Here is a 17,996-nt window from a genome sequence, read left to right as displayed (position 1 = left end):
CTCTCTTCCCAAGGGCTACTCTCACCGCCTCGGCCTCTTGTCGCGCGGTGGAGGGCGACAATACTAGACTAGACACTGCAAAGCGCACTGCAGGTCCGCTCTTGCGCACCACAACAACCTCTCAAACCCCTCCCGGCGCTGCGCTCGCGCCTGCTGCTCTCAGAAGGGAACCCCCCAACCGAACCTCCCCGCCCAGAAGTCACAGCAGCAAAGTAGTCATAAAACAACACGGAAAAAAAAGGCCGATTCTCTCCAGATCGGCACCCCCCGTCTCGTTGTTCTCTTCTCACACGAACCCCGTCTCGCTCGCTGTCCTGCTCTCGACCGCCCTGTGGTGCGCCGGGCAAGATGGATGGACTCTTTCTCGGCTCGCTTAGCCTTAGCCTTAGCCTTAGCTTAGCGAGACTGTGTGTTTTGTTTTGTTTACCCCCTCCCCCCGGCCAACTCCCTGATAAAGGTTATTGTCGTGTAGCTATTGCGTAGAGCTCGCTTTGATGATATTAGAGGTTTTTGCCCGCGTCTGGATTCGGGAAGGGGATAGATAGGGGAGGGGTTAGTGACCGTTTGGATTCGTTGTTTTGGCACGGCTATTTGCAATTTGCAGGTGATGACGACTGGCTGGGTGGGGGCGATGCACGTTCGTAGGAGGAAGAGGCGTTTGCTGTTAGCGAAGTAGGAGTATCCTGATGAAATAGCATGGGGAAATGGCCTTGGAGTATTCGAGTATTTGGTATTCGAGTATTCTGTATTCTATCCACGACTTGAATCCCTGCCCACGAGAGATCTCGCGCCTGGATATCGAGTAGCGGCCTCGCCCCGTCCAGGCTTCATCGTGCGTGCATCTCCAAACCCCTGCTTCCGAGGACGTTCGATCTCTTCGAGTAGAGTGACTTCACACGTATCGTAGAGCGCGGCTTGTGCACTGCTAGCGACTGCCGCGACGGGCGTGGAATTCGCGTTGCCGCGCGGGGTTTCGCTCGTTGCGAGCGGGGAAGGAGCTGGCTTTGTTTTGTGTGAGGGGAAAGGGGAAGGTGCACGTAGGTGGCTGGGTGTGGGTAGGTGGCTGGGTGTGGGTGTGCTTTTGTATTTCCGTCCTTGCTTACATGCAGCATCATAACCGAACACATTTCCGAGGATGCGGAGCGGTGATGGTTTCATCACGAGGGGGCTCACTTTTTTGGCTTGGTCTACGGAGGTAGTGCAAGCGGGATCGCCCGATCTTCCATCGTGAAGAAGAAGGGGCTGTACAAATACACGAGGGGGGCTACGATTCTTCACCCCGTACGAAGTGCCTCTGCCGAACCCTCCAGCTCTCTTTCCTGCGGCCGGAGAGGTTGGAAAGCCGGGGTCGGATCCCAGCTGCCTTTCGAAGAAAGGATTTTGCGTTCCGACACGAGCCTGCCTCCTTGCTTCTATCTCGATTACCGCGTCGATTACGCTCTGTGCTCAACGGGCGTCCCGATGGGGGAAAAAAAATACTAAAAAGATTGGCGAGGACGAGAAGACGAATATATCTATATTTTTTTTTTAAAAAAAAAAGGATAATAGAAGGGTTTGAAGACGAGATACGATGTTGCGCTTTCGAAAAGGCTCGACAATCGATACCGAATACATGTTACTCACGTTGTAATTTCCTCTTCGAGTTCTTCCTTCGACGAGAATATCTCTCCTTTAGCGAGTTATCTCATTCGTAAAAAAAAAAAAAAAAAAAAAAAAAAAAGGCATAATCGATAGCCGCCGCGCTATACCAACTTGGAATGCTCTCCAGAGTTGCAAGAATCATGCGATACCGCGGGATTATCAGAGACTCTCGAGGCTATTTCGAAGAAAGTTCTCTCTCTAGCGTAGGTTTCTCACTCTCGATTGAAATAGTACTCGATCTATGATTTCTTCACCTAACGCGTCGCCGTGCCTTGGAAGAGGTCCCTGGGCGGCGAGCAAAGCTTGCCACCCGTCCGACGTTGGTAAATACAACAACGATAACAATAATATCAGTGTACAAATACATAGCTTCAGCTGCTATCATGCTATCCCCTGTTGTGAACATCTGTTACTAGTGCCAACTTGAAGCTGCTATAGAAACAAGGTGGTGCTAGGCCAAGTCTCGACGTTTGACCAGAGAGAGTCGGGACCTCCCTCCTTCCTTTTTCAGAGAATCCCGTGAGGGGGGAGGGGGAGATGCTGGACTGAGTCTCGGAGTATGTGCGATAGACTCCGAAAAATCGCTGGGAACCTGCAGGATTGACCTCTCGATAGATATGGTACGACGCTCACAGCTCATCACAGATGTAAATTTGGCGATTCAATATTCACAGGCAGAAACATTCTTCTCTGTCGATCGAGCAACCGCGCGGTATGCATGCAGGAAGATACACTCGGTGCTCGTTTGTTCCGGCGGCGCGGGCTTCCGAAAAGCCGGTTCTCGCTGAGAGAGGGGGTTTCGGTAAATCCAGCCTCTGGTCAGCACATTTAGTTAGGGAAAGAAAAAAAAAAAAACAACAACATTCAGATACCTACCTCTACGGGGTGGTCTGAACACCTTTTCGCCGCCTCGCCTGAAGGCAGTGGTTTGGAGAAAACCTCGTTCGGACTTGGGTTCCAACGACCGGGTTAAGGTTTTCGCGCTAAGTGATAGCCATTGATTGCCCTTTGAAGCCAAACCACCTTGCAAGCTTCACTTGATGGTATTTCCGTCAAATCGTGAGCTCTCAAACTGAACTTTTTATACATTTGAAGTACGATTTAAGTGTATTGTTGCAGATAAGTCACGAGCTTCGCATGATAGTAATCAAGTACCAAGTCACGGATTAGAAGCAACCCCACTCTTTCCCCTACTTCGCCATAGCCGAAAAGCCCTTCGATCGAAACGACCACCGATCTCGCAAGGTTGCTACCGTCTCGTTGTTACGAACCCTCGAATATTCCGCAGACCGGTTCTGGCTGGCCTATTCGGTTTCATGAAGAGCGCGATTCATGCGCCGGACCAAAACGAGTCCTGACCGCTCGTCGTCTGATAACGCTTCCTCGACACGATTCTCGTCCGTATGGGGGCCAGGTCTAGGATTGGGTTTCTGGCACCCAGCATGCGACCACGATTCGCTCTCCAAAGCTGGCGGAGGGACGCCTATCTCTCATCTGGGGAACCCAGGGATCCCCAGACAAGCAGGAACTCAAATGCAGCTTGGAATCTACGTTTTACTCCCGTCTGCACGAGTAAGTGTCCGGTGCCAGTTTGTCGTGGGCTCTCCCCTCCCTCCTCTCGAGAGGAGGATAGAACTCGACAGCCGCTACTGAACGGGCATCGGCATGTGTGGTGTGGGATCGTTGCAACCAGCGGCTCACAAACATGACTCCATTGAGGACAGTTCATCTCATCTTCGGTCTGCCCTTTTCAACTTCTCTTTCATTCTACTATAGTGTATAAAACCAATCACCTAAGATTGATTGTCTAGTAAAGCCCGCCCCGCTCAGCTCTCACGCACCATGGTGGCAGACCCATCACCCGCGAGTACCGCACGGAATATTGGTCGGGGAGACGGCGGGCTCCACGACGTAATCATCATAGATCGCCAGATTTCCCGAGTGCGGCTTCATCGAAAGCACTCCGTCCGCGCCTTTGTTGATAGTGAATCGGGTAGAGTAGCTGCAGGGAGTAACGGTCAGCGGTCGCCACCAGTCGCTATGACCTGTGCGGGGATCAGTGGTACGTACTAAGCTTGCGAGCAGCTCCCGCCGTCGTAGGACGCCTCGATAACACCAAGCGAATGGAAGACTTTATGCTTGTCCGTCTCGGATTCGACTGTGGTGACATTCGGGCGATGGTTCCAGTGCTTGTTGCCGGCCGTTGGCAGAAGTTTGTGCTTCAGAGCGATGACTGTAGGGCGCAGACGGGTCAGTATTTGAATGGACGGCGAAAAGGATCGTGGAGTTGGGATCCTGAACAGAACAGCCCGGAAACGGGAGAAGCCAGGACTCTCTCTCTACTATGTAACATCGATTTTCATCGAGTCAAGTGCGAGAGAAGAGACTGCTTGGGACGATTCTCTGTCGCTACGTACTCTCGTCTGAGCCAGTGGCTACAACTTTCCGCACGATGAGCACACCATCGGGGGTGAAGAAGTTGGTGAACTCGGTGGTTGTTGCTGGGTCTTCTGTCATACGGTACAGCCTGCATCGAACAGATTAGGTGCCGAAGTTTCTCGTTTGGGGATGATGGAGCCTACTCAGAAAGGTACTCTCTGAAGCCGGCATCGATTCCCGGCCCCTCCGAGTAGTCGGCCATGTCCAAGGACTGGACTAGGCCGAGAAGGCTGACAAGACCCAGCGAGAGAAATTTCGAGAAGGATTTCATGTTGGCTCGGTTTTCTTCGAGGTAACGAGTGAGGTAACGAGTGAGGTAACGAGTGAGGTAACGAGTGAGGTAACGAGTGAGGTAACGAGTGAGGTAACGAGTGAGGTAACGAGTGACGGTAGGGCGAGGGAACGGTTAGGCATCGTAGGATCTTTATAGAGGAGCCGAATTAAGCTTACTTGTATTGTGATGACTCTGCTTACTTCCTTTGGCCTAGAAAGTAAGTACAGCCAGTTTCCGTACACGGTGCATTGATCCAATATCCCTTTCCGGATATTGACCGCGAACTTCCTTATGACTGTAGTGGCTATAAATAGGAGCCACTATAACAAGGAAGAGCCATGGGTTATGCCTTCTCGGTCGCGGTTGATGGTTTCATGTCGTGGTCAATGTAGTAGTAGCCAGCTCAAGAAATACTGTACGCCGCGACTTGCCCTGCCGGGGCAAGTTAGGTGGCTCCGAGTTGCTACATCGGATATCCTCTGCACCACTTTTACTCCATGGCTGGATCAGGGCTGAATCACAAACAGGTAGCGCTAGGCTTCCGAGCCTGTGGTGGCATACACCTACCTGCCTTGCTTTTTCATCAACACATAGTACCGTACTTAGAATAGGCCCTACAGGTCAGAAAACTCTCTGATGTAGACCCTCGCTAGAACTTAAACAGATTAACACCTTCGCGCGCCCCACAGCTACTTTCTAATCTAGTCGAAAGGTACTAATAGCATTGATATTACTGGTAGTATGTACCACGGTACAGGCGTAAGTACTACTACCCCTCGAAGGGTGCCTCAGAAGTCTAGTTTCCACTTTGAACCCCCCAGGTTATTCTACCCTCGAGGGGTAATACTTACGCCTGGGACGTAGTAGATTGCACTTAAGACGGCTTGACAACGAGCTGGCATACTCTCGATCAGCGCTCGAAAATGGCTTTCAAATGAAGGCTCGCTTCAAGATTCGGTATCCAAAATATCCTATCAGGCAGTCGGTTGTCGCTTGCGTCTCAGCCCGGCTAAGTTGGAAAAGTGGCTGTGGAAAGCGGGCGAGGGTTACGGTGCAACACGTAACCGTTGTACCTCTGTCACCTTGAGCACCCGCTGCTGCTCAAGGTCGCAGCTCTACAGGATGTCTCTCCCGGAGTATATTTCAGAAAGTCTATATAACCTTAGTCCATGGTTGATCCTTGGAGTCTCCAAGTCTGGAACAACTCTATTTCGTCTGCCTGAGGTCTCTCTTGACCAAGCGAATACCTGCCCACTTTCACTGCAGAAGTGTCCGGAATATTTCTGCTAAAGGTGTCTATTACAGACATAGGTACTACCCCCCCCCCCCCCGCCTTTGAATAGAGGCCCTTTGAATAGAGGCCCTTTGAATACAGGGCAGCATACTGAGGGTGGCGCGAGCCAAAACAAGGCAAAAGTCTGTGCTTGCCACCCTTGGGACTCAGCCCTATATTCAGGCGGGGGAGGGCAGGGTCCAAAAGCATAAATCTCCTGTAAATCCTCCGATGACCCAGCCCTCGGGTTATGCTTGCGAGGTTATGCTTCTGGACCCCCTCAGGGTGTATGTAATAGTAACGGCTGTAATGAGGTATCAAGATCGGTAGTCGTAGCTGCGGCTGCATAAGCGAAACTACTAGGATAATTACAAAGCAGCATTAAGATGTAGGCACGCAGTATAATATCTACTTCACAGCTTTACAGCGATAACAGATCATGTAAACGAATTCAAGAAACGTGAAAAGATAGAGAAGGAACTGGGTGCGAAAGTAGTGGTAGTACAGTAATACAGTTAAGGCGTAGACTCTAGATTAGAGTTTAAACGTGGAAAGTTTTTTCCAACGACTAAACTTTTTTTTTTTTTACATTTCTATTATCAAGACAACCACTTTGAGATTTTCTTACTCAGCCCTGGCTATTGGCCGGTAGACGTAGGCTTCTTTTTATCCTTTGGCGTATTGGCGTATGCCTCCCGTACGGAGTACGACCCGTCTGGTCCAGCGCAGGAATCGCGATTTGCATTAAACCATGTTGCTCTAACCGGTTTTCGGAAACTCTGGGTTTCGTAACAGCGATCTGATGAAAACCCTTGCGGAATTGGTGATCGTTGGGTCGAAGGTACGTACTATTTGGGTCGCAAAAGGTAGCATTCCGGCTATAATAAAGTAGGGAAAAGAGTTGGTCTGTACACTTAGCACTATATTACTACCGGTATTATGCGAAACTCGTCACTTGTCAGCTATTTCCGTGGGAGGCTCGATTCTTCGGCTGTACAGATGCCTTCTACGAACCGTCAGCTCTCTCTCCTGCGGTAAAAAGAGTCTGGAGAGCCGAAATTAGATCATCGACATGCGGCGTCTCCTCGAAGAGACTTTCTTTTACCGGCGGTTCCGAACCTCCCTTTTCTTTTTTTTCTTTTTTTCTTTTTTTTCATAAATATTACGTCCATTACGATCTATATCTAACGGGCTTACTGGTTGGAAATACCAAGAAGATTTGCGACAAAAAAGGAACGGATATAAGAGATCAGATAAAAGTGGCTTAATTCGATGGATCGAAAACACGGTGTTGCGCTTTCGAAAGAGCGCTTTGCAAATGCACCGGCTTATATAAGGGCCACGAACGCGAGCCTTTATAGCTTTACGGTAACGAGAACGATGTCTACACTTAAACAGATCGAAGCCGCTCGTAAGGCCACACGTATTCGATAATTACCGAGAAACAATTCGGTACAGGGTTTTTTTTTTTCTTTTCTTTTTTTTGAAATGCTTTTAAAGAGTTTATAAAGAGTCTGCGATACCGCGGGATCAGAGACCCGAAGCTATCCGAAAGAACCCCCCTTTTTTTTTACGTACTTTTCACTTTCGATTAAATAATATTCAATATATAATACATAATACCTTTTGTTTAGCACGTGGCCGTGCCTTGTTAGAAGTCCTAGGGTCCAAGCATTGCGTTTTGGATACCCAGCCGACATAAATGAGTAATACTATGACTACTTTAAAGCTAGGTACACAAAGAGGATTACATAAGTAGTCACCGCGTTATGAAATTTTCCAAAGGTCTATACCAGAGATCTTCTCGTTCAGATCCCACAAGGTGCATTTCAAAGTATCGATCGTAAATTTTAATAATCTGCAACCTTTAACCAGCAAACCCAGCTTTAGCAAGTCTTGCCCCTGGGATTTCAACAGACGTCTGATTTATAGTAGATGTTACAAAAGTCATTCCTTCCTGGCAAAAGCAATTATGCCCGCCGTTTCAGCAGAGGATATAAATTCAAAAACGTTCAACCGGATTCAGTTTTTAACGCAGATACCAAGCCAGATACCATGCCAGATACATAGCCCGTAGAATAAAATTCACCTTTTTTTTTCTCTCTCTCACTTCGGTATTGCGGCCGGAGATCGATCGTCGTTCGGTATGTTCGCCAGACGAAGAAGGAAGGAACTGCGGGCTAGGTCACGACTACACACACACACACACACACACACACACATATATATATATATGTGTACATCACTTTGATTTACGGCGCGCGCGCGTGTCTCATTCTTTCACAGCCCTGTAAGAACTAAAACCAGGCCCGCCCCCTCCCCTCAGACTCACAAGATGAGAGAGGTACACGACCATCCATGCCTTTTCCGCTCTTCAGTTCGCCATCACACACACACACACATGGATGGGCATGGGGATACAAGAAGAAGAAGTCCATCCGCATTCCTAAAAACAACCCGCTCTAATTGACAATACTGCGCGACTCGATATAATAGCAATGAAAGGTTGTATAAGGGTAGCGAGCGAATCTCGTAGTATTTTTAGAGAAAATCAGTTTGAGATAACTCGGTCGTGACGTCGAGGCCATACCATTTTTTGGGGGGGGGGGGGGGGGGGGGGCTTGGGAGGGAGGGCTTGCATTCCAATTTCAATTTACCCCTTTACTTAAGCGATGTTGACTGAGATGACCAGAGAACGGCATCATACAAAACCTTGCCCCTCTGGCCCCTGGGAACCGAGATGGTTAAATACAAATACCATGGCGTCATTTGGGTTGATCCGAGCAAGACGTGGAATATATTTCCGGAGATCTGCTCTCTCCTTCTCCTGAGATAAAATGTGCTTGTTCGATAAGTATGGAGATGGGTGATGAGGGCTTATGGCCTCGGCCTCAAATCAAGTCAAATCAATCAAAAAAAACGGCAGGCTTATTACACCGCCAATAATCTTCAGCTCGATAGTCTAATCTTCTTTCATTTATCGTCTTCCGGGGACGGGACAGGACTAGAGGATCTTATCCAAGGCTTCCTCCGTAAACTCCCATAACCTCCTAGCCAGATCCGGATCGGTGGCCGTGGCATCCAGCTTCCCGTTATACAAGACGCCCACGGGCTCGTAGTATCCTCCGTTTACCAGCTCGGACTTCTTCGCAAGGGTGGCGGCCCACAGCTGTGAAGTGTTAGTTACAGTAGCAGCATGTCATTTCCCGGTGCTTGTGTGTGGGCGCTGTGAGATGCCGCTCGCCTGGGAGATGAAGAAGAAGAAGATGATGAAGACGACGACGGTGGGTAGATATATATAGATATAGATATAGATATAGATATATATTCGTACCTGGTTCAGCATCCCCTCCGTCTCCTTTACATAGGAGGCTCCCAGAAGCAGATTCTTGAGCTGGACGAAAGTCTTCGCAATCATACCCATACCAGTACTCATGCCAGTCTCCACCACGCCCGGGTGGATCGACACCGAAGTGATGCTGGGGTATCTCCTGGCCAGCTCGGCAGCGTAGACGAGGTTGGCCAGTTTACTCTGTCTGCGCACGAATCAATTTTTTTCTTCTTCTTCCTTCTTTTTCTTTCTTCGCCGTAGGTTCAATCAACGCAAGGGGAGAGAGAGAGAGAGAGAGAACACACGAATACAGGAACCCCCTCTCGACATAGCCATCCGACTTGGTCTTTAACCTCGAGAACTGGATCCCCCCCTTCGGATGCATCGCCCACCCTCTCGACGACAGGATCACGATCCGCACATCCCCGCCAGGGGCCCGCGCCGTGCTGAGCATGACGGGCAGCAGCTGCCGGATCAGCATGGCGTGGCCCAGGTGGTTCGTCGCGAAGCGGATCTCGTAGCCGTCGGCGCTCACGGCCGGCGGCACCTCCATGACCCCGGCGTTGCACATCAAGACGTCCAGCCGGTCGTGCGCCAAGTGCTCGCAGGCGGCCTTGACCGAGGCCAGGCACGAGAGGTCCATCCCGACGAAGGTGAGCGGTGCCGTGGGGGTGGTCTCTCGGATCTTGGAGATCAGAGACGCGGCCGCCTGCTGGTTCCGCCCGCCGAAGTAGATGTGGGCCGGTTCGTGTCGGGCAAGAGCCTGTAGCGACGCGGCTCCTATCCCAGCCGTACCTGAGAGGCGTTAGAAAAGAAGCCTTCACAGAGACGGGAAGGTACCGCGACAAACCTCCAGTGATGAAAATGACTTTGTCTTTGAGGGAGGGGATATCGGTGTCGGGGTTGAAACTAGCCGTCTCCATATTGGCCGAGACTGGGTCGGTGGTAGACGTGAGCTGAGCGGGATATGGAGACCACGGACTTTCGAGAAGGGGAATCAGTACCAGAGACGTTTTATACTCCACCGTACATTGAAGCGTCTACGAACAACTGATTGCACCCGGTCGACATATATCTCTGGGCTCGGCTGGACCATCCGGTGTACTCGGCTCTGATAGGCCGGTTTACGGGGATATAGGGGGCGCAGCACGCTAACCCACTCTAGGATTCTCGAGGTGGATTTGGTTGTCTGTTCGGGAACTTTTGGTTATGCTTTTATGTCGTCGGCACGATAAACGCAGCTTTTCCATGTCAAAGGCAGGTTTTTGCTCTGGGCGAATTCTCCGAGATGGAATCCCCTCCTCGGCTGAGAATCGGATCCGAAAAAGCCTTATATCATCTCTTTCGCCTACCTCCCCACTCAATAAATAGATACATATCCTATTTCACGCCTTGTTAAACAGAGCCCAAAAGCTTAAGAGCCCGATTGATTCGGATTCAGAGCTTTTGGTAGCGACCATCCCTGCAAGCAGGGCATTCATTGCACGAAACATTTTTCCATGTCCTCGAGTTAAGCGAGACTAGTGACATGAGTATGTTTACATACCAGCATTTCACGACCCCATGGGGGCAGCTCTCCTACTTCGGTTCTGAATATGCAAGCGCAAAGCGCTAAATTTCACATTAAATTGAATTGAACGTTCAGCCTCACCTCGCAAGATCAGCTAATGCAATGCAATAAATAAAATCGTGAATATACACACACCAGAGCGAGCTGGAAAAATAACCCCCCAACCGGCGTTTACACTTAAAAATTTCCGTATTTCTTCCGTTCAGAGAATTATCGAGATAGCAGAAGTTTGTCAATGACACAAGGAATCGTGACCTAGTTTTCAATTGTTGGGTACTAGAATCAGCAATGATCGATGATAAACGAGGTGGGGAGGAGGGCTATGGCCATGATTTCGCATCGTGTCTCGTTCGTTGAAGACCGGTTCATTATCAACACTACCAAGGTTGGAAATGCAGAGCGTCTCGCAATAGCCAGCCATATGCCGTATCTATCTAACGATGATACGTATGTATCCATTGCCAATCGCTGCAGACTTCAAGTGAACCAATCTAAAGCTAGTTAAGATAATGCAAGTTTTGGGTAACGATTTAAGCACCCAGAGCCGGAAGATAAATGACCTCTAAAAAAATCACACATCAGCGAAAGCATCTCATCAAAAAAAAAAACATGTGAATTCACCATGCGAGGGAAATGGCAATATCCGGGGGGGAAAAAACAAAAACAAAGAAAAAAAAAAATTTACAGCATAGCTCTCCCTCCCTCTCTCTCTCTCTCTCTCCAGCGATCACCAGCGAGCGGCCCGTCCGTTCTATGCTCCGGGAACACTTGCTGACGCACAAACCATCTGCAATAACACAGATGCATGTCCGCAGCGCCGGTAAAGGAAATCACCCGGGAGAAGCTCATCATCATCATCGTCGTCGTCGTCGAGATACAAGAAGCCCATGCCCCGCCGGCTTTCTCCACGAAGACAGATGCACGCCATCTTCTCAGTTCCAGCCCGCAGGGCTGATCCACGATAGCCGTGGCGCTCCATCCATACCTACACACTCACCGACGAGGTCAAACAGGTCCGATTTCGTTCCTGTAGCACGCCTAGCATACCGACCACAACTAGGGAGCACACCAAAGCCACGGCACCCACCAGCCAGCCCAGCGAAGATCTCAGGCCACTATCGACAGACAAAAAAATAATAATTCAAAAGTAGCAAGTAATAACGATTCCCTCGCAGACAGATGTGATCGATCGTTCTTCCGTTCAGACCAGAAGCCCAAGTTCCCCAGGACTCAGGCGGACATCAGCTTGCTCCGCAGCCGTCCTCCCCCTCCCCCTCTCGCTCTCGAAGTTAACATACCAGAGAACCCAGAAGAGAAGAGAAAAGGGAGCTGCTTGTGCGTGCGCTTCTGCTTTTGTTTGTGCCCGACGACATCGACGAGCCAGCACCTGCTTGCTACCCACCCACCCAGTGAGTGTACTTACTTACTAACTTACTAACTAGCTAACTTACGAACTTACGAACTAAGCAACTGACTAACTTACCGACTAGATACTCAAACCCGAGTATCCACCGCCCAGCCTCCACTACCGGTAGTTCAGGCAATTGCCGCGAACAGCGAGCGTAAACCTACAGTAGCTTTTAAACACGTCAACTACCGGTACCACGGTACAGGCCTAAGTAGTAGTACGTAGTAGTACCTACCGGTAGTACCCCTGGAGGGTGCCTCAAAAGTTTAGTTTCCACTTTAAACCCCCCCCTGGTTACCCTACCCTCGAGGGGTAATACTTACGCCTGGGACGTACTGTAGTACTGTAGTAATTACAAACTTCGCCTCGAGAGGAGATAAGAAAGACGACGAGTGGTCGGGGTCCAGCAACAGCGACTCGGATGACAATCCCGATACCAACCCCGATCCCAACCCCGACACCAATCCCGATCCCAATCCCGATCCCAACCCCGCTACCAACCCCGATCCCAACCCCGCTACCAACCCCGCTACAAACCCCGCTACCACCAAGGCCAAGCAAGCAAGCAAGCAAAGCCTACTACTCAGCACATCAGCAAAAACAAGAGGTGCATAATACACCTGAAAGAGCATACCGGTACTATAGTAGTAGGAAAGATACAGTAGAAAAAGGCGAGAGAACTTGCCTCATCGTGATCGAGAGTTGGCCCCGTGCGAGCCGAGCCAGCTGGTGCGTCCGAAGGGAGCTTTTTTCCTCCCGGGCTTCTTCTTCTTCGGGATAGGGAGCTTCGCGCGGCAGAGTTGGCAGGTAGGATACGTACCTGCTTCCCTACCCACATCGTAAAACTTCAAGCAGTCAGATATAGCTGCAGCCTCGAGCCCGAAACAAACTCAGCGAGGATAGATAACTGACGAGGAAAGCGGGCCATCTCACCAATCTTACCCCAGTCTCACAAACCAACCCCTTGGCACAATATTTGGACATTTAGCGAAAGTCGTGACGGGTATTCAATTTTTCTCGCTCAAGACACAGACAAACCAACGCAAGTCCACCAACGAGGGAGAAGAGCGACACACATGGAACCTGAGCCAGACTCCCCCTCTCACATCCGTCACATTTCTTCCCTTCACCTGCGGAGAGGCAGAGAGAATATCCTGCAAAAGAACGCCACTATGTGCAAATGCAGAAGGCCAGGCACACATGCTGTAGATAGTGTTTAGAGGGGGCCCCCGTCCTCATCCTCCCCCGATCCCAATTTCCAGGACAGACCGTAGCAAAACCCTCAAGATCCCGCTTCTCTTCTTCTGCGACACAGAGGCCGAGATTAACGTCTGGTGAAGCAACACATGATTCCTGAGCGGCCCAGGAAATACATACATCCGATAAAACGGACAAGGGCCAGGATGGCGGTGGCGTAAAGCAGGACGACGAAGAACTTTTGCGTGCGTTCGGCAGCACTAACGCTCTGGAATGTGAGTTAGCAATGTGTATGTAGCATATGTTCAGATGAATTGTACGTACTCCGAATCCGAACTTATTGACGCTGTCACTAGTGATAACGACCGCCAATAGTCCATTCGAGAAGATCCAGCAGACCAAGAGTTTCGTTCTGAAGGACTTGTACGAATCCTCAAGAGTCTTCTCTTCGACCTCCACTTCGGGGACGAAGGGCTTCAGTGCGCGTTTCACTGTGGATTCGAACTGGCTGTCAATGTCTTCCTGAGGCCGGTCTATTTCTTCGATGACTGCCCCCTTTCCGTCTTCCTTTTTAGTTTTAGCAGAAGGAAGAGCGTCAGCTTTGTCGGAGCCCTTGGTACCCCATGAAACATCGTGCCAGTTGGAAAATGAGTAGACCATGAGGATGTTGATGTAGGAAGACATGAGGAGCAGGTATTGCCCGAAAGAAGTGAACATGTGCCATGGATCACAGTACAAGAATGATGCGACGAAGTAGAGACCAAAGGTAGCCGCCATCGCGATAATGATGATACCACCACCACCACCGGAATCCCCGAAGAAACTTGCAAAGAATTCATCAGCGCCTGTTGTGTCGATACTAGATCCACTGATACCGTTGATGGCCAGATAGAAGGACAGGACAATGAGGTATGCGTTGATAGCACCGAAAACTATGAACGAGATTATGTAGGTAATTCTCGAACCTTTTGGTCGGTTACCGAGCGCAAGGATGAACTGCACAAGTAGGAATGCGAGGTACATGTACTTCAGAATGGTGTTGATGATCGGAGTTGCAGTATCACCGAAGGGCCAAGCGTGATGCTCGGCGCTCGTCTCGGATGCAGCGGTGGGAGTTCCAACCAGATCCATGATAACGCTGGTGGTAAGCCAGAAAGATGCCAGCATGAACCAAGACAGGATAACGTTGAACGTGTTGTACAACAACTGGATATGGAGGAAGAACATGCGGACAAAATTGTGACCACTCTTGTACCTGTTTGATGTTAGCTTTTTGGAGGCACCACCATCAATCGTTTTCAACCTACATTCGGCCAAAGTGCATAATTGAGTACATGCTGGCGGCAAACGAACCGTTCAGCCATCTTCGACGTTGTCCAATGAACTCGGCAGCTCCTTCAGGAACATCGGTTTCTCCCTTGGCGGCCTTGATGTAGGTCAAGTGCCATTTTGACCCTGCCTTTGCCACAAGCTCGAAACAGAGAATCCGATCCTCGGCCAAGAACATATTTTTCTTGAAGATATTCATCCCCTCAATACCCTTCTTACCATACTTCTTCGATAGAGTGTGATCACCGTGGAAGTACTGCTCTAGAGGCCGACCCATGATAGCCCGGAATCGATAGGCAGAGAAAGCTCCGGGCAACACACTAACATATCCGAAAGAACTCTCCAAAGGCTTGTCCAGAATGTTGGAAATCTTGTACTCGAAATTTTGTCCGGCAACCAGAGGATTGAGCAGCTTACGGCCGTTTCGACCCAACATGGCATGGATTTCACCACAAGCCCCTCCCAAGTCCTTGTCATTGTAGAACCCTTCCCAAAGAGAGAGCAGCGATTTTGGTCCGGGCTTGGTTCCGGCATCGAGAAGAATACACACTTCTGGATTCAGGAGACGGCCGAAGGCGTTGAACAACCATCTGTGGGAGTTGATTTTCTTGGTATTCTTTTGTTTCAGACAGAACATCATCTGCACGGGGGGCAGCGTGTTTGTACTGTCATCAGAAGGGCGGATCAACTGCTGGTTGGCCGTCACGGACAGTTGAGTGGTGTATTCGAAGATATGGGCAGCAGTTTCCTTTCCATCAACGTCCTTCTTCATGACACCATCCTGGTAGACCCCAATTGTGGCTAGTACGTCTAGCGTATCCTTGTCGCAGGGGTCGATACCGTCAAAAACAAGACAAACGACGATCTTCTGCCAAGCTGGGCCACCAACGTTCCAGAAGTCGGATTTCTTGAGGTTAACAATGTCACGAATATTCTGCATGACACCGTGGAGCGTGCGAGCTGTCAACTGTTTGTCCTCGTTGTAGTAGGTGATTGCGATGAGAAGTTCGGTATGACGATTGTACATTGCCGGACGTAGATTGTAACCATTCTTGAGTGTGAACTCGTCGGGATCACAAGTAGCAGCCGTGTAGCGCATAGTCGAGAACTCCTCATTGCCACCCTCAACGTCGTTCCTGTACTTGGCCTGGACTGCGTTCTTGATAGCGGACGGCACTGGATGGTCGACACTCAGGACAGTGCCTTGGACCAGCTTGACCTTTCTGGTTGCGTACCGCTTTAGTCCTCCACCTGGCCCAACCGCTGGAGCCTGTCGCTGGCGCCATGCTTCAGTCGAGTTCGTATCGGCTCTGGAGTATGGGGATTCGGATCGAGGGTACGGAGTATCCTCGAGAGTATGGCCATATGCCGTCGAGCCTACGCTTCCTCCGTAGTCGCTGTTCGTATACGGCACCGGCGCACCTCCTCCGGGAACAGCGTATGATTCAGTCAGACTGTAGGTCGATGTTGGTCTGACAGGTGGGGTGCCAGTTCGAAGATAGCCGTCGTTGCTGTCGTAGGGACTCGTGAAGGGGCCGCCGGGACTTTGTGCGTGCAGGAGAGGTTGATGTCCTGGTGCTTCTTCTTCATCATCGTGAGGGGGTAGATGGTACTAGAAATGGCAAGTCAGATCGTGACGAACGGTCAACTCACCGAGTCGAGAACAGAGAACTTACACTGCCTCCAGGCGGAAGGTCTTGAAGCTCCTGGGGCTTGTAGCCTCCACCTCCGCCGCCTTGATACGCCATTTTGTTTTGCGAGTCTATCCTGTGATGGCACTAGAGATCGATGCGATGGGGGAGGAGGAGGGGGGGGGGTCGTGGTGATTTGGTTCGTGTTTGTGGGTATCGTCGTGCTGCTGGGAGGGTGATATGGGAAGAGTCGGGGTGCATCAACAATGACGTCCACGTCGGACAGTCGATCGATCTGCAAGAGATTTGCAGCGGAAGGGGAAGAGGATGCCGGGTGGGTGAGAAGGTTGGTTGAGGATGTAGGAAAGGATGGGGAAGAGGCGGCAAATAATAGGGGAGGTAGCCGTGGCGAGGAGGATGGAGGAGGAGAAGCAGTGGAGGCGCAGATGCAGGTGAATTCAGGTGGTCGGTAAGTCGGGAAGTCGTTCTCGCTTCTGAGCGGAGTGGATCGAATGAGGTTGTGCTGGTTGGCGTGTACCAGAGCAAGGACCCTTCCCTGACGAGATACCGATACAGATCTGACTCTATTTTGATTTCGATTTCGATTTCTATTTTTATTTCTACTGACGTTTCTCCTCCCTGGTACCTCCAATTCAGCTGTGCTACTTCTACAACGTATACTTACTGGCCCAAGTACCGACCACTGCGCCTCAACCGGAACGAAAACGAGCCGCCACAGCTTGAAGACGCAGCAGCAATGCAAATCATGCAATGCAAAGCGCTGCGACGATGCCATGCCATGCCATAATAAGGGGCAAGCCCGCGGCGTCTATAGGTTGGAGAAACCCCCCACTCGCTGGGCACGCGCTTAGAATCAGGAGTAAGTAAATAAGGGGTAAGTAAATACTTGAGGAGTAAGTAAATAAGGAGTAAGTAGATAAGGTTAAATAATAGGAGTAAATAGGAGAAGTAATAGTACTAGTACTACAGGGCAGGGAGTAGGGTCCACTAGAGACATGATATCCGCATCTCAGCAACTCCAACCTCTTCCCTTCCCACAACAAAGAATGAAGGAAGAATCAGTCATATTTGTACCGACCTGGTACTATGTACATAGTAGGTACTTATGTAGTACTAGCGGTACCCACCTACTCGCCAAGCTGAACAAAGAAAGGGCAACTCCGCGCAAGCTCAAGTCAGCTCAAAACTCAGCTTCGCTCCGTCGCTCAGCCGCCTGGCTTAGGCGGGCGGCTGAGCTTCTTCTTCTTGGAGGGCGGGTTGACGATCGAAGCTAGCAGTAGTCGATAGACCATCTACCGGTACGGATGTCATTAACAAGTGTCTAAGTAAGTACCAACGGCGGACGAGATACTTGTATATATGGGAGCGAAATCCTTCCCGATAGTGTCAGTTCCGCAGGTTATTGCGGTAGTGAGTGAGTACCGGTACCGGCCGGTATACAGAGCAAGTGCGCGTGAGTAGCTTGTATAAGTTAAGGTTCAAGGGCTAAGATGGCAGTTCCATTCCTCGGATGGAAATCAGAAATACGTCACGAAAACGTGACTTTTCTTTCTCCATGGTCAGAGATCCCGGGATCCCTCGTGACTCGTGAGGGAGGACCGGTCACTTGCCCGCTCCGTATCTCCGTATTTTCTTCGTTCTTGAACTCGAGCGCACGAACCCCCTCAGCCCCTTCAGTAATCCAAAGGCCCCACTAGAATACTGCACTGTAAGATTGTAAGACCCCACATCGTCCCACTAATCCGCCAATCTAGCCAGTCACATACCGCGTAGCCGACACTAGCGTGCGTTTCAGGCGGCCGATCCCTTCTCGAACTTCCCACCCCCGTCAACCGGTCAAGCCCCGTCAACCCATCAATATCTCACACCTGGGAACCACCAC

The 17,996-nt window shown here is 50.3% G+C and overlaps 3 protein-coding genes across 3 annotated transcripts; all 3 read right to left on the bottom strand.

The window, feature by feature from the left end:
• Positions 1–3,498: 3,498 nt before the first annotated feature.
• Positions 3,499–4,351, bottom strand: L3040_005508 (uncharacterized protein; the record flags this gene model as incomplete). Its single annotated transcript, XM_007295905.1, has 4 exons — positions 3,499–3,643; positions 3,712–3,874; positions 4,059–4,168; positions 4,224–4,351. The coding sequence occupies 4 exons, from the start codon at positions 4,349–4,351 to the stop codon at positions 3,499–3,501; spliced, it is 546 nt and encodes a 181-aa protein (XP_007295967.1).
• A 4,280-nt stretch (positions 4,352–8,631) lies between these two features.
• On the bottom strand, positions 8,632–9,881 carry L3040_005507 (uncharacterized protein; the record flags this gene model as incomplete). Its single annotated transcript, XM_007295906.1, has 4 exons — positions 8,632–8,796; positions 8,962–9,163; positions 9,264–9,753; positions 9,809–9,881. 4 exons carry the CDS (start codon positions 9,879–9,881, stop codon positions 8,632–8,634), a joined length of 930 nt encoding a protein of 309 aa, XP_007295968.1.
• Positions 9,882–13,106: 3,225 nt separating this feature from the next.
• L3040_005506 (uncharacterized protein) lies at positions 13,107–16,210 on the bottom strand (the record flags this gene model as incomplete). Its single annotated transcript, XM_007295908.1, has 5 exons — positions 13,107–13,267; positions 13,314–13,401; positions 13,458–14,388; positions 14,441–16,074; positions 16,139–16,210. 5 exons carry the CDS (start codon positions 16,208–16,210, stop codon positions 13,107–13,109), a joined length of 2,886 nt encoding a protein of 961 aa, XP_007295970.1.
• Between the last annotated feature and the right edge of the window lie 1,786 nt (positions 16,211–17,996).

This window comes from Drepanopeziza brunnea, assembly GCF_022702325.1.
Source record: "Drepanopeziza brunnea f. sp. 'multigermtubi' strain 214-2 chromosome Unknown ctg9, whole genome shotgun sequence".
In the NCBI taxonomy this organism is placed as follows: domain Eukaryota; kingdom Fungi; phylum Ascomycota; class Leotiomycetes; order Helotiales; family Drepanopezizaceae; genus Drepanopeziza; species Drepanopeziza brunnea.
This window is presented reverse-complemented; position numbering and strand designations above follow the sequence as displayed.